The 16,814-nt window shown below is 39.8% G+C and overlaps 2 protein-coding genes across 2 annotated transcripts; both read right to left on the bottom strand.

Moving 5' to 3' along the window:
- Nucleotides 1–119: 119 nt before the first annotated feature.
- On the bottom strand, nucleotides 120–2,636 carry tpgs1 (tubulin polyglutamylase complex subunit 1). The gene is made up of 2 exons (XM_084914129.1): nucleotides 2,249–2,636; nucleotides 120–1,142 (listed from the first exon to the last, which is right to left on the bottom strand). Exons 1-2 carry the CDS (start codon nucleotides 2,584–2,586, stop codon nucleotides 494–496), a joined length of 987 nt encoding a protein of 328 aa, XP_084770255.1. The 5' UTR covers nucleotides 2,587–2,636; the 3' UTR covers nucleotides 120–493.
- Nucleotides 2,637–4,306: 1,670 nt separating this feature from the next.
- On the bottom strand, nucleotides 4,307–9,646 carry LOC146365875 (inositol-3-phosphate synthase 1-A-like). Its single transcript, XM_084915346.1, has 11 exons — nucleotides 9,458–9,646; nucleotides 9,006–9,130; nucleotides 8,763–8,924; nucleotides 7,993–8,122; nucleotides 7,383–7,576; nucleotides 7,145–7,294; nucleotides 6,364–6,582; nucleotides 6,062–6,226; nucleotides 5,856–5,969; nucleotides 5,122–5,339; nucleotides 4,307–4,994 (listed from the first exon to the last, which is right to left on the bottom strand). The coding sequence occupies exons 2-11, from the start codon at nucleotides 9,117–9,119 to the stop codon at nucleotides 4,799–4,801; spliced, it is 1,662 nt and encodes a 553-aa protein (XP_084771472.1). The 5' UTR covers nucleotides 9,120–9,130; nucleotides 9,458–9,646; the 3' UTR covers nucleotides 4,307–4,798.
- Between the last annotated feature and the right edge of the window lie 7,168 nt (nucleotides 9,647–16,814).

The raw sequence follows: 16,814 nt of genomic DNA on the forward strand, positions 1-16,814 counted from the left end.
TAAATGATGTTATATTGTGTACACATTAAACAAAAATAGTTCAGTACTATCCTAAATGCTTCTTCCTGCACTGCCTTTTGTGCTCAGTATAGCCTCAGTGAATGACAAAAAGTGAGCCATTTAAAAGAGGACCATTTATTACAGCAGTGTTTATTTCACTAGTAATGCTCTCTGCTCCAAGCATTTCAATAAATAGGTTCAAAAACAGTGACTCTCCGTCAGAAGAAATACTGATTTCGAGGAATAGGAACTCCTGTTTTGCAAAAAGAACTCCAGTGTGCAGTTTCTCAATAGTGCTATGAATAGTGAACAAACAACATGTTTTCGACTGGACTTGCTGAGTGTAATGTGAGCCTTAAGAGGAGATGATGTCTGTGCAGGTGTTTTTTACTGGATGACAGTAAGGTTAGAGGTTACAGAAGGTGAATATTAGCGAATAATTTACATGTGGATATGCTTTAGATTCTTGTACATTCTTCAGTCATACAAAGACTTAGGACACAACTTTCACTCGAGTGATGAACAACTCTGCAGCTGCGTTTTCAAACTCTTTTGCATCCATGTTTCCGCCAGGCCCCCGTGTCTGTGCACCAGCCATGGCCTGAGCCAGCTTGCAGGGAGAGATCTTGGCACTGGCCTCGAGGTAGCGGATAGCCTTCACATTAGCTTCAGGGCAGGAATTCACTTTAGTGTTTGTGTTGGCACAGTAGTTTGTGTCAGAGCCCTGGGAAGTCTCTAGCGCTTCTTTCAAGGTCCCCAGTACGGCCAGGCACAACGCCCGAGAGGCAGTACCCTCACCTGGGCAGCACACCTCGGCGTAAAGCCTTTGAGCCTGTCGGATGTAGTCTGAGAAAACGGCACACGTGAGCACGCCATGACGGAAGACATCATAGGGGACGGCTTCATGGTCGTGACAATGGAGGCGTCGCAGGAGGGGAGCAGAGGTGGATGCAGGGACTCCACCCTCGCTGCACAGGCATTGCAAGGTCTGAGTGTAGAGGCCGCCTCTTACTCCTCCTCCTCCAGCGGGGCTGTCGGTGCAGGGGCCATCGGGGCCTTCAGAAAACTCTCCTGCACATGTTTGAGGTCCAGTGAGGTTTAGGAGGTCGTAGGCCACACGGACATTGTTGCTGAATGCTGATCTGAGGAGAAAGGTGGAACAAAAGAGATCAAATTATTCTTTAGTCTGTAGCAGAGTTATTACAGTTTCATATTTTCTGATTAGTTTTTATTTTTATTTCATTTGGATTCTTTGTTTTTAATTCAGTTTAGTTTTAGTTAGTTTCCAGAGTGGAAGTTGTTGTCTCAGTTTAGTTTTTATTGTTTTAAAATGTTCACTTTAAATTTGTTTTCTATTACCTTTAGCTTTATTTTTAGTCTTTTTAATTATTATTTTGTGGATGGCATATGTCACAGGAAAGACTCGGGGAAAATCAATACAAATATTACATTAAAAACATTTTTGAAAGCAGTTGACACACAGTCTCATAGACATCCAGACTCTGAATAAACATGCCTATCAGTGCCTCGTCAGGCAGGTTGTAATAACATTTTACCAGACTAAGAAAACTAATGATATTTTCTCTATATATTTCTTTTATTCTAATTAATTTTCCAAATCCACAAAATTGTTTCAATTTTGTTTAGTTTTCCTTTCATTTTATCACTGACAGGAAATAAATCATAATCAGGAGAGAGATGATAGAGCAGTTTCTTACGTCTCTAAACCAGAACACTACGGTGGGCTGTAAGGACTAATGAATATGCAAATAATGGATATACAGCATAAAAAAAGCCTGTTTCTGGAGAAAGATGACTTTTCAAATATTAGTTAAAATCTAACTACTTCTAAAGCTGTTGAATAGAGCTTATATAGGGAAGAACGTTAATGTGAGGAACAAATTCGTTTGACATGTATGTTCCACCCTGTTGCTGAAAAACATACAGCACGTTGTCCATCACCATACTTTTACTTACATTCATTTATTTTTAAAATTCCAAAGGAAAACAAAATCAAGAGAATAAAAGAGAACATGAGATTCAAACAGACTATTAAGCATTAGTCAGTCTGATAGTCTGACAGAGGTTTTTCCCATAAAAATAATATAATATAATACAATAGCTGCTCTTATAAATACTGATATGTTATGTTATGTTTGAAAATTCAACAGTTCTCCGTCAATACACACTGCTTTCATCCGCAGTGCTGTCGAATATAAGACCATAAACCTCTCTATTTTGTCCGGACCTCTGGGAGTGATGGGCCAGCCGCAGGTGCCACAGAGCCCGGTTGAGACGCTGCTGCTCCTGCGCTCCTGCGCTCACAGTGCCGGTGTTCACCTGCTCCTCGTCGCCGCAACCACTCGAGCCGGCGGCTGTCACGGATGCGAGGTTGCAGAAGTGGTCTGCAAGGAACCCGATGGGATCGTCTGATCTGGCTTCGACCATTTTGAGGATAGCCCCGCGGAGCAGGTCTCCCACCCCTGCCTGTGACAGAAACTCCCTGTCGCTGTCCGATTTGGTGGCTTTACCCGCGGACATCCCCGGAGGATTAACCCCGGACCGGCGTTTCTCCTTGTCCGCCATTACTGTTGACGTCCCGTGTCGCAGCAACGGCAGCGGAAGTGATGAAAACCCGGTTGGCGTTCAAGAAAACGTCGCAAAATTAAACCACCTCTTTGTCTGGCTCGTTGTAAACAATATACAAGTCGACTGTTTATTCTACCATTCACATCACATCAAAAGGCATTCTTAAAACAAAAATATAAACATATTCAAAAAAATATTTAATTAAATTCCACATGCACATATTCAGATGTGCAAAATTAGATGCAAAAACCTTTGAATTATTGAAAGTAAAATTTATGCAGTTTGTAATTAGCAAGTTAAACTTCAATCAATTCCGAAACTTCAGTCAAAGAAACAAAAAGTAATGCACTAAGAGTTTAACGTGATTATCAGTTTAATGGTCTTAGGTGCCATCCTCAAGAATAGGGTACATTTTCAGTTGGCTTACAATGGGATTGTGATTTCATGTATAGGAAAAAGGCACACATATGATTGCATGTGTGAATGAGACCTGTGGTTAGAAAATCCTCTGAGTGCTTATACAGAGTGGAAGAAGTGCTATGTAAGTAGTGCTTTAAATGTTTATTTTAGAGTTCATTTTGCTACTGGTAGGTTCAAAGGAGATATCAGCTGTTTAGAAATGACAGCCAATAAAATTATTCTTGATGTAACTGAAAAATTTGGCTTGATTTATATTATATATTATAGTATATTTATATTATTTATTATATATTTATATTTCGGTTCCTTCAATGGATGTGACAAGAACAGAAGTCACATGACCATTGCTGTACTCACCGAGTGACCCAAAGAGACAGGTTTGTTTTATGAAAATAGAAAAAATGCTGATATATATTAGAACAAGTGATGCAGTTTATTAAAATAGATGTCCATGTATTATTTTTATTTAAAGATAAGATTAGTTGACCAATAAATTTTTAATTTTCCAACACTAAATGTCTAAAATATGGCTGTGGGGCAAAGCAAATATAACAAAACATTACATTAAAAAGTGTAGTTTTATGTAGTTTTTCATGTTAAAAAATAGCAACTTATCTGTGATTACATTTTTTGTGCTTTGCTTCATATATTTAATGGTACTTTTGTATTTTAGTGCATGTGCAGCAGATTTGATTTTACTTTGGCTTTACGCTAATCCACACAGAGATAAAAGTATACATACCTGCTCAAAAATAGACTAATATTTCGATAAAGGTTCCAAGCAAGTTGAATGCTTTTGGTAGTCATCAACAAGCCTTTGGCATTATTCAGACTTGATCTTTGGCCAGTCTTCTCAGCAGAATTGGTAGAGTTCATTTAAATTGCTTGGTGAAGAGAGACCTGAGCGTAGAAGTGAAACTCTGGATTTCCTGGTAAATCTACATTCCTACTCTCACCTGTGGTAGTGACTGAAAGAAGGATGTTGTGGATACAAGCAGAGGAAATGAGTCTCCTTCAAATGGTGGCTGGACTCTACCTTAGAGATAGGGTAACGAGCTTGGTTATTTGAGAGGGACTTGGGAGGGAGCCGCTGCTCTTCCACATCAAATGGAGCCAGTTGAGGGGATTTAAGTATCTGATTAGGATGCCTCTTGAACACTTAGGCAAAACAGTTTGTCCCAGGACTGAAGAGATTATACATCTCTCAGCTATAGACATTCTCTCTTTTTCATCTATAAAAGTTATATGTATAAGTATATTTGAAAATCCAAAAATGAATGACTCGAAACAATATAGGTTCAGATGACACCATCCAGGAGTTTATTGTATATAAACAGTTCAAGACACTACAAAAAAGTAGTGATAGACTGCACTGTTGTACAAAAAAACAGTAAGGTAAAAAGATGGTCCAGTGTAATGTTAATTTAAATAACAAATACAGCAGATACTACATCTGTTTTTCACAGGAACAGCTGTTTCACAGATAAACGATAGTGTACAATGTGCAAATGTAAATTACTTTGAAAACTACTGTGATTTAAACACAAGCAGCTAGAAAATGTACTCAAGTTTACAATTGTAAAGTTAATACTTTAAAATATGTAAACAAACTAACAAACAAACTTGCCTTTTCAGGGCCCATATAAGTGCTGTACGTGGGCTTTATAAAGCATACTGAAACTCAGTAAATCTAGTTAACTGGGCCAAATTGATGTTGCAACAACAGCTTAGTCAATGAGGGAACTTGTTCTTTTGATTCAAAGTTAAGTTTGGTTCTGCAGTGTCTCAGTTATAATGCACATGCTGTGTGGTCCATGTGTGCATATACGCCATTTGTTAGAGGAATGTGATTTCCGTTGACTACGGGAACTTTCTTCAAAGAAGCCACATCATTGTTGACACAGGTTTCATGTGGGGGCAGGAAGTTTCTCTGCAGCTTGTGCTCCAGCAGCATGTGGTTCTGAGGAGGAAGACCAAGGCACGCCCTGAAAAGAAAGGAGATAGATACTGTAACTAAATGAAACTGAGGAATATCAATCGCCTCATTCCTGAAAATCCCTCTGTTGAATCAACATGCAGCCTTTTAGACAGAAATCAAACAGATCAACTCACCTCATGATGTTCTCAATCGAGGCCCTCTGGCGGAAAAAGGCATTGACAACTGGAGTTCCTGATGGGACAAGAGGAGCCTTGCATAGGAAGGAGAGCAGTGATAAGACGCTGTGGAAAGACTGGAAGTTCTCTTCACCCTGGGGCTTTACAGTCACACGCTGGCAAAGCTCTGTCAGCATCACCAGGTCCAGGATGATTGGGCTGGCAAGTAGAGAGTCCTGTTAGAGAGGAAGCAAGAAGAAGTGAGTGAGCACTGTGTTCTAGAATTAGAAGGTATACATATGTATAGAAGACAAACACCATTCTTTTTAATGACTGGACCAAAATATATGCACAACTTTGAACAATAAGCTAAATAATCATAATCAAAACCAAAATAATTTAAATTATATTTTTTATCATAAATAATTAGTCATAGTAACACATCTACAGAAGATTGGTGCCGTCTATTAGTTTCTAAAATTGTCTGTCAATGTGGCTTTTTTTTGTACCAGTAGAGGGAGCCAAAGTTCTACATTAAAATATACTCCATTACATTTTGTTGCTATAAATTCTTAATAACAAGTAAAAATGAACCCAAATGGACTGAATTAGTGGGAAATATTATGCTCGTAAACATAAACAAAATCGATGTGATGTTTTTGTGTAGGGGGGGTGAGGAGCTTCATCTGTTGAACAATTCAGATTTGGTGGAACCTCTTTGTTTCCGATGCTGTCAACAGAAACAGACTGACCTCACAGGTATTGTGCAGCGCAATAGTGTTGATCCCTCCCATCATTATTTCAGAAGTGTATTCATCCATGGCACGCTTGCTGTCTCCCACATATGGGACATATTTGATAACCACCTGAAAGAAAGTAGAGACAGTCTGTCAGCTGATGTCTGTAAATACTGACACGGAGCTTGTCATCTGTCTGTGTTTGCGTCGCTCTCACTTACACAGTGGTCAGGTTTCTCTCCTGGCTCGTACAGTATGGGGTTGGACTGGACCATGTCGTCCACCACATTGCTCTTAGAGATCTCTTTGGAGCGGAACTGCTGTGGAGCCGACAGGTTTTTCCCATCGTTGTTGCCAAGGTGATTGTAGCTGACAATGGATGTTGGCTGTCAAAAGCAGAGAAACTTATTAAGTTGTGGTTTATAAGATAAAGTTACACTTTAATTGTATATACCTATAATATAACAGATGCTAATTCTCTTTGGAGAATTCAGACAAGTGGCTCAGTCTCATTAATCCTCACCTTGATCCCTGCACTGACCAGGAAGTCCACAAACACTGACTTGATCTTAGTCTGACCAGACTTGAAGTCATCACCGCCGATGAACACGCCTCTCTGCATAGCCAGCTCTACTGCTCCTGGGACAAACGTGTTCTGTGGGGAGCCATTGATGTAGGCGCAGCCCTCCAGTATACTGGCCACTGCAAACAGAGTGGAGGGGGAGACCTCTGCAGCTCCGGCCTGATGGATGAAGGGAAAACAAAGACACGATAGCTGTTACTGAGCATGTATTACGCTTTAGTAGGAAAGCTTGACTACAGTTCCCCCGAGACTCTTTACATCACGTCGGTAAAACATCTCTCTTGTTGACTTCATGACTATCTTAAATTGAGCTATTTGCTGAGGGTCAGAAGTCTGTGAAATAGACTCTTATCATTGCTGACAGCAGTACAAGCATGCTCAAGGAAGAAGATAAAATAAGAACTTGGCCAAGAGGGGCGAATCATAATTTTCTTTCCCCTGATCTGATATAAAAGGAATTGCTGTCTCTTTCAGACTCATTAAGACATTTCATTTACAAATCCAAAGTGTGTTAGAAGGGCTAATCTTTTCATCCTCTAAGCTTCATTAATCACTAAATGTAATGAAGGATTACTGTTTGGTCCTAAGCATTAGAAAGAAATTAAAGTTGAGTGGGTGATTGATGATAACCACTGACCACCAACACAGTTTAAGTTGGCTCATTATTGTGATTTGCACTCAAACTTGATTCTGTATTTATTCTTATGGCCATTGATCTCACCTGGATTGCAGCCAGCAGGTTCTTGGCAGAGTCGTTGACCCCTGGGATGATATCACAGAAGCGCTCGGTGTTGGCGGTCCACAAAACAATGACTTTGTCCACACCACTGGCCTGACGGAAGTCTCTTATGTCAGCTGTAATTCGCTCCATCTGGAAGATCATGTACTCTTTGAGACAAATTGCAAGAGGAAAAAAAGTAGACAGATGAATAAAAAGGGGAGTGAGAGACTTTTATTACCTGCTCCGCCATGGTGCCAGTGAGGACATTGTCTGCGCGACTCTCCTGATTTGCAGCAATGAACTCTGGAATGTAGATTGATGGTCTGGGTTTCAGGCAGCTCATGTGTGGTTGCAGCTGCTCTTGTAAAGACCAGTCAAGCACCTGAGCTCGCTCCATTGCACTGCCCAGATCCAATGAAGAGATATCCCAACCTAACAAAAAAAAAAAAAAAAAAAAGAGGGAGAAAAAAATTATTTTTCAGAACTAAACAGGAAGGCTCACCTCTTTCAGCAATCCATTTTATCCTAAACTAGATTCTAGCATCTCTATGAAAGTGCTGGCTGTGCACGTGCTTCCTATAACATCATATGCACAAGGCTGTAAGTAATCCTGTTAAATAATCATAATAAATATTGACCAAAATAACTGTAATAATTTACAGAAGATCAGTGCAGTAACTTTTAGTTAAAACCTTCACCTTATGGAGACTCCCTATCCCTTTGATATGTTCTGGGATCAGTTTTCACAGCTGTCAACACTCCTGTACTTGTGTGAACTTTCTCTCACACCCACACACCTCAGTCTTGAGTGTGTACACCCTGAGACGACTGTGTGGAATTGTTCTTACCATCAAACACAATGTCGTTAGGGTGCACCATGGGCAGGAGGTCCCGGAAGGGCACGTTAACCTCGCCCTCAAGCCCTGATCCCAGACAAACAGTAGAGGACTGCAGGAGGGAGCCGAAATAGTTCGCTTTCTGAGGGCAGAGAAAGCAAAAAGAATGTGATTTTAATCTCTGTATCGAATGTAATTCCCCATTTTTGATGGTAATTATGAATATATTAATCAGTAATAACCAAAAATAGAAGGAACCAGCTCATAAATATTACTACAGATGTCCTTATAAGGGAAAATCCCTAAGTAAGTTAAGCCTTTAACCCTCCATTGAACATGTCAGTATAATCAGCTTATAATGAGGCTGTACTTCTGCAGCAGGGGACATACAGCACACTGTGTTTATACAACAGGACAAGAAGATTTGCTATTCATTTTGCAGTGGTAATTTTCACATCTCATTATAGCGTGCTGGTGGAATTCATTCAATCTCTTAAGTATTTGTATTTCTTTTATGTTATTAAATGGACCATACTTAGCATATGTCATATTCAATGAAATCGATTATTTGTGCAGCATGCGATCTATTTCAATGCAATAACTCACACAAAGTTGATTGGGAGGAGTTATTGTGCAGCAGGGACATCATATTACATTTTCTATTTGGTAGGTTTTTACTAATGTGTGGCTTCTTCATTTCAAATAGTAATACCATAAAAAAAAGTCTATGCAAATCCTTCCGGAGCATACACATATGTGCGTATTTGTGACACCCGTCTCACCTTTACTCCGTTTTTGGTCTTCCAGGTAAGACCCAGTTTGTTGGCCAGTACGGCCGCTGTGACTGTGGTCCCGTTATTGCCTCCCCAGCCCACCAGCATCACTCCCAGCCGAGGCACACGGCGCTCGGTGCGGATCGTCATCTCAGTGGTGCGGGGGGTCACCTGTGACGGACAGAGCGCGGGTTAGCTGGGGGCTAAACGCGCACAGACGCACACACATAACTATAAATGTAAATCACTTACCGTGACTTTGTTCCCATCTCTGTGCACCGACGAGGTCTGGTAAGAGTACTGAGCCTCAATGTGAGAGTCAGTGTACTTCACATTAGGGCTGTTGACCTGAACGTTCACGGACATGGCTGCAGAGTCTGAAAGAAAGAGGAGGAACAATTACATCATCTCCACACGGAAATGAACCTAGCGGAAAACGCTGCCTTTCACTAACACATCACATTTACTCGACGATACTGGCACACGTGCGGAAAACAACAATTGGGTGTTATTATTATAAGCCTGAGAGCTCTAACGCTTTCTAATAAAAGCCGTTTTTTTCTCCTCTGCCCTTCGATAAACAGCTGGTAAATTTTCTACGAAAATCCTAACAAACCGGTTTTTGTGTTTGGTCGTTTGATGTTGGAGCAGTCAAATTAAGAGAAAGCGGAAAATAAGTGAACTAAACCGGTAAACTCCCTCACCTTTGCACGGAATAAGTGTAAAAGTATCTAAAATGAGACTGCTTCCCGGCGTATAGCTGACAGCTCTTCGCTTCAACGACTGTAAATTTCCGCTCTCTTTAATTTGAAAGCGTCAGTTATGGTCTTCGTCCAGTTGGTGTCAGCCACGAGCTCGAGAGGTTCCCTCGTAGGACGGCTTCAGTGCCACGAGCCAATCCGAGCGCTCGGTCGCTCTTTTATAGCTGATGCTGAGGGAGACGTCTGAGGACATCAGCAAATGGCCGGGCTTGTTTCCACTCACGTTTCTTCACATGAGGTGAAAAATTTCCATTCCAGAAACCACTAAGGCCGGTGGTGAGGATTTGCTGGCTTATAGATGTTTCTCGATTTTCCTGCAACTTCCCCTGCAGCGTCTAAGTATTTTTCCATAACATGTAGTGGAATAAAACAAAGAATGATATTGTATCGTTCTTATATATATATAATATCGTATTAATACGATACAACATCAAGCATATTTCGGCTGTAATTGTTCATTGTAGTTCATAAAATACATTTGATATTTTTGAATATGATAAATTACAATAGGTCACAATGTTATGCTTTTATTTTATTTTGTTTCTTCTTCCTAAAGGGTTTTGCTGCGAATTTTCCTACATTCTTAAATGCAAAACATCTTAAAACGCAGAAATACCGAGTTGGGAAATTGCAGGACGTTTAACTGAGAATAAAACAACGATAAAGAAAAACTCCACTTTTAGCAAAAGCAGTAGGAAATTATGAAATTGTTTTATACACTGTTTTATACACTTTTATACAGTGCTAAAAAAAACAAAAAAACAAATAACAATAACAGCAACAAAACCGGGGATGGTCGATCATCATAGAATAACACAATCTGTTAGAAAGCATAACCCACTCTGAATCTATTTCACCTGCTTCGATACACCTCAAAGTAATAATATCAGAGGCAACAATAAGACCCCCCCCCCTCCCCCAAAAAAAAAAAAAAAAACCCCAACAAAACAACAAACAAACAAAAAAAACAAATGAATGAATTTGCAGGTGGTGGCCACAGACCATTGCTTTGCTGCTGTGACATGTTACCTCTAGCACTTTTAGCAGGGGCGTACCAGGATTCGTTACCCCCTTCAGACTTTGTGTATCCCCATTCTAGAGCGGACATAGGAGGGGGAGGAGCCACAGCTTGGTTCACTCTATTGTGTTCTGCAAAGAAGGACAGGGCTCCTCTCTGAAATGAAATGCTTTCATTCTTACATAAGCTGCTTGTTATCGAGATGTATTTGTTAAAACAAACCTCTTAGACTTTAAAAAGCAAAAACACTAAAAAAAAAAAAAAAAGATCCCCTGGGGAAAAGCTGAGTTCTTTAAAATGAAGTTTACATTGTGCAGAGCCAAATAAACTAAGGAACAAAAGCAACAGCAAAGCAGCAAAGACTGGATAACTTGGACTCTCCCGGACCCTTACGTGTATAGAGCAAAGAACCACTGACTCTGTCCATAATGCAACAAAACCAAAAGTATTGGTACACAACAGCAACCAAGTATTGACATGTTTGTTAGAATGTGAAGCACCTTTCTCATTGCAAACATTTCCGGCCTGACCCGGTCTTTCCAGTGCATTACAGTCTGCCTAATATACACACATCTCCTCAGTGTTGAGCACTTTCAGTATATTAAGTTTGCTTCCCAGTGCAAAATGCCCATTGACTGTATGTCAAAGCATCTGCAAGGCCAATCTACTAGTCTCTAGGGCCCCTCCTTTACATTATGCTAGATGCTTATATCCACAATGCGCCGGTAACGTTTAGGTCATGGTTCTGTCTCGTGAACTGTGTTCTGTCTTGTGTATTTACTCAGTCATTTTACATTCCACTGACTTAAAACAGGCACCTTTTCTGAGAGGTTTTAATGGTGGAGGGGCAAATATGTTGTTAGGAAATTTAGTAGATGTACTTCCTGACCTTGCTCCTCGTTATTTGATGAAACTGCCTGCAAGCCTGTTGACTTTGCAGAGTGCAAGGCCTGAGAGATGAAGTTCTGATTCATGAGTAGTTTGCGTTGTTGTAAAGAACAGAAACATTGTTACTGTCACTTACGTGTTGAAAATATGCAGTTATGTTGTTATATATGTATGATTCTATCTAGACCAGGGGTGTGCAGTTTTCCCACGGGGCCAGGACTGTTATAAAGAGCGGTGCTAATAAGCTGAACTCAGTTCTGCTAATGGTACTGAAGCAGATGTTACAATTACCCAATGAAGGTCTTCTATGTTCCTCCGTTCTTTGTTTTTTTCTTACAGGTGCACCAGTTGACGATACATCGTGCTTTTCTATTTGTGTCTATTCTTTTATTATGCTTTCTCCTATTGTCTCCATCTTCTTTTTTTCCCCTGCCTGTAAGCTTAGATGTTGTCATACTAAACATATAATGTTATTACCTGAAATAACACTAATAGAAATTGATAAATAAACAGGTAAAAGAAACACACAAGCAAGAGGAGGCTATAGAGAATTTATAGAGCTCATCTTGGAAAAGCAAAATGTGTTTGGCACAACATTGCATTCAGATCATAATTCTGATTGCAAAAGCTGCAAGACAAGACAGGTTTAAAAGTAAAAAAAAGAAAAGAAAAAAGAACAATTAGGCAATCTAAAAGTTACATGGGCATAGTAAAAACACCAACTTTTTTTAAAATCACTATTTAATATTTCATGCATTTAAGTCAGGTTCAATGTCTGTGGTGGAAATATAAAGGACAATAGACATGTTATCTTTACTGAGAGAGGATCTGGATTTCTTAAACTTTATCCAGGCGAATGCTGTTTCACATATGAAGATAAAAAGAAAAGAAAGGTCCTCATGTGGAAAATTCTCCTCTTTGAGAGAGAATTAAAAATCTAGCAGTAATACTGAAATGAAGAACTCTACCAGTAGTGAATCAGTTTGTGATTCAGTGCTCTTGCCCTGATTAAGCTAACCATTTTAGTTACATCATCAACAACAAAGTTTATTTTCAGCACTGACTTACACAACACCTGGTGTGTAATACAGTGGAAAAATACCAATGTCACTTCTGTGTTCATTTCAGTCTTTTTAACTTGCATCCGTTTCAAAAGAAAGTTGGAAAACCTATCCAAGCATGCAGTTGTCCTTGTGAACAAGTCACTCGATGTCACAGTCCCTTTCACTAAGTGCATTGCTGCCAGCATCATTGTAATCTACCATGTAAACAGATGAGCAACTGGGCAGTGTTGCGGATATCGCAGCTCTCAAGAACAAAAAGTTATATTTGTCTGCTTTGTTTTTCAGATAAGACTCCAGATTTCCTGCAGTGTTTGATCCATCTTGTTAAAGTTTGCCTGGAGATGAGTACATTGTCAAATGCTTCTTTGAGTCCATCAAACAGTTTTTGATAGACTTCCCATCAGAGAATAGCTTACTGTTCTTTTTGTGATTTTAGTGGAAATCACAAAGTGGGTCTTGGCTGCTCCATTTCTGGATGTGTACTTGATAAAACTTGATAAAAAGTCCTTGCAGTTTTGCAAGCAAAGCCAATGATGCTACTGCTCTGCATCAGTCAAGTTCTTGTATTTCTCTGCATGTGTAGTCTCATTAAAGACGATTCAAATTGTAATCGTTAAACAAAGAAATTTGTTTTCCACAAAATAAGTACATGACTTTGGTAAATGGCCTGTATTTGTATAACACTTTATTTGGTCCTAAGGACCCCAAAGCGCTTTACACTATACACAATCATCCACCCATTCACACACTGGTGATGGCAAGCTACAGTGTAGTCACAGCTGCCCTGGGGCGCACTGACAGAGGTGAGGCTGCCGGACACTGGAGCCACCGGGCCCTCTGACCACCACCAGTAGGCAACGGGTGAAGTGTTGCCTACTGGCAAGGACACAACGACCAAGACTGTCGGAGCCGGGGCTCGAACCGGCAACCTTCCGGTTACAAGACGAATGCCCAACTCTTGAGCCTCGATCGCCCCATTAAGTATTAATGAATACTTAAAAGTCCATGTCTCGTTAAATACTCTGCATTCAGATCTGCTTTTAGGTCTGGCAAATGCTCGTAAACGTGCGTTCCAGTGCATTTAGAGTGAAGCTGACCTGTATTGTGATTTTCCACAAAATCACAGAAACAAGGCATTCTCTGATGTGGAGTTTATCAGCTAGTGTTTGGCGGCTGAAATGGGACAAACTGCATGATGTGTACTTATTTAAGTCTAAATCCTAATTTGGGCTTTTGCAGATCTGTGACAATCATGATGACAATATGGTCAGTGACCATCTGGCAACTTCTGGCCTAATGGGCAAAAATGCATATTCCCTGACCAGTTACAACTGGTTGTTGCAGGTTGATTCCAATCGCTGGGAAAATGACTGCTAAAGTGCCGTTCACACAGATCTACAGACCACTCAGTTACCCCCTGGGAACCACCTATCAACAGGGAAAAAATGGTGCATTCCCCAATCAAACTCTTTGCCATTGGTTTGGTTGTTAGCATATTACTGCAGTTGTAACTTGAATGGATGTGGCAGACCTGTCTACAAACACTGGCGAGCTATTCTCTGAGCTGTGGTGAAACTCATAAAAGTGCGATTAAAAACTAGCAATGGAGACTGTTTGCCTTCAAAGTAAAAATTCTGCCCTAAAACACACTTGTTAGTTTGAAGGCAAACCTCTTCCATTTCTGGTTTAAGTTGAGCTTTTTCAAGTAGTAGTAGCCTGAGATTAACCTCAGCAGAGGTTGAGGTTTTTGAGCTTGTGGCAGCTTAGGTGAAGCAAATGGTGTGAGTTTTTTATAGCATAAGCTTAGATAAATATGTCCATTCTCGTGACCTGTGAATGTCATTGTGATTTAGCTCTCTGTAAACAGCAGCTCCTACGAAGTTACAAATTAACAGGATGAAAACTGAAAAGTGTTTGTTGAAGACACACAACAGACCATGACTGACACTTGGTCTCTAACTGATTTTCATTGATTGTTGCTATATGCCAATTTTTTGCACGTATGATGAGTGTGAGAAAAGAAAGAAAGAAAGAAAGAAAGAAAGAAAGAAAGAAAGAAAGAAAGAAAGGAGTGGTAACTTGGCAGTGAAGGCTTGAGGAAAAAAACAAACGCTAATTAGTGAAGACAAAGACAAAGATGCTATTAAAATCTTGAGATCCTCCTACTTTAACCGTTCCTGGGCTCTTCCAGGAATGGTTCAATTACTTTCCCAACAACTCATTAGTTGGTATAGCTGGTGATTTCAGTTGTGTTGATTTCTAATCTCCATCATATCGAGAGGCCTGTACTATGAAGCAGGATTTCATAACTTGAGAGTTAAACCTGGATTTTCTGTACTATGAAACTAGTTCATTTGTCTGGGTATCACCTATTATTCTCATCTCTAGATTAGAGGTTAACAGGTACAAAATCTTGCCTATCCAGTTCTCAGAAAAATAGCTTCACAATTCCTGGAAGATACCGCAGAGAGTATGACAGGGCTAAAGTTTTTAATAGCCTTTCAAGTAGTTCTCCTTCCCTGATATAAAGTTTCTTAGATGAAATTTTATTCCTTGATTGATTCTTTGAGTACAAATAGATTTGCATGTAGACTAAGCCTGCATTTCAAATCTGTTTTTATTTTTATTCATTACTTGCTCTCAAACTGATAGACATCACTTGGGAGGCAGCAAAAAGAATAGGTGTTGTCCAGTCTTACTGACCAAAGCATGCAAAGCACTAACATATTGATACAACACCTTTAATAGAAAACTATTTAAGAGAGCTCTCTTATACTCATACTGATCTCTGAAAAATAACTGAATAATTCCTGGAAGACCATACAAATGTTGAGCGCGCCTGAAGGGCTTTTACAGGTCTAAACCTATACTGACTAATCGGTTTTCTGTAAATAGCTTTTCTATTCCAATAAGATCACAGGAATGGTGAATGAGTGGAGGATCAGCGTCTGCTTCATAGTATAGGCCTCTGATTGGGAGGAGGTTATGTTCAGAATTTTGGCTTAATATCGGCTGAACGTGCCAGATTTTCACAAATGTTCTTTTTTATGGCATGTTTGAAGTGCAGTACAGATTCTGTGCTTGGCAAATAATTTTTATAGTTAAGCAGCTTGTTAATCCATAACTTACTAGCATCACAAATGAGGCCAAGTTGTAAAGTTACAGCAGTGGAGGCTGTGCCAAGCGTTGTCACTGGTATGTGAGAATGCTTGGCACAATGCTTGAACGCACAACAAGAAGAACTATTCAATCAATAAAGTCAGTTTAAACTTTATCTAAAGTGATTTACACATCTCCTTTTTATTAGGTTATGAGACAATATTAATGTGTAAATGTATCAAGCTTTAAATTTCAGAGCTGACTTGTTAGAAACAAACAGCATCGGTTCCAGCTCCTGGACACACAGAGCTGTCCGACAGTGGCTTAAAGCCCCAAAACACTTTAAATATGGCCTACAGTTAAACTCATGGTGATTTTAAAGGCCTGAAAGGTTTTCTGCTGACTGTCCAGCCAGCACTGACATAGAGAGGTGAGCAGTGAAGGAATAGGACTATGGTTGAATGTCTGGCTCAGCTCCACACCGATTGGTACTTGCTTTCCACATAGAAACAGGAGAAGATTTGTCACTGGCTTGTAAAGCTGGGGGTTGGTCTTGTTGCTAGGGAGGTGCTGGAAGGATGCCAGTGTTCTTCTTTTTTTTCAACAAACTCCAGATGTTTCTGACCACATCAATAAACATTTTACAAGATAAAATAGAAGTTAAAGTTCTAAGCATCATCAGATTATTTTTAGTCAAATAAATAATCAGTAAGATTTTTTTTCCAGAAAAAAAAGGTAATTAATTCCTGCTGCTGGCCAAAATAGCCTCAGATTTATTCTCAGAACCTTATACTTATTGATATTTATTTTTATTTTCTGCATATAACATACATGACAATGAATGTTTCGGTAAATGGCAGATAAAGATATCAGTGCCTAAAAATCTGCACAATAACAGTTGGAAAATAGAAGTCTTTGTGAAGGTGCACAGCAGACCATGTCTGACGCAGGACAAACCATAGCCAAAGGGAGGCCTGACATCACTTTTAAAATGCAAGGCATGCTATGTAAACAGGTGGAAATGTTTAGTGTAGCCTGCACCAGTGTAACAGGGTAAACCGGTATTGTGTGTACATTAAAACTGGCAGTGATTTTGGAGCGTGTATGTGTTCCACTTTTGCAATGAGCCAATGGCTGTGGTTGGGCGGGGTTAACTAAAGGCGGGTGTATCTAGTTGTACTTCTACTTTTATATACTTATGCCACACACTACAAACACTGCTGTCACATTT

This window comes from Perissodus microlepis, chromosome 19, assembly GCF_051167445.1.
Source record: "Perissodus microlepis isolate ML-2025 ecotype Zambia chromosome 19, ASM5116744v1, whole genome shotgun sequence".
Taxonomy (NCBI): Eukaryota; Metazoa; Chordata; class Actinopteri; order Cichliformes; family Cichlidae; genus Perissodus; species Perissodus microlepis.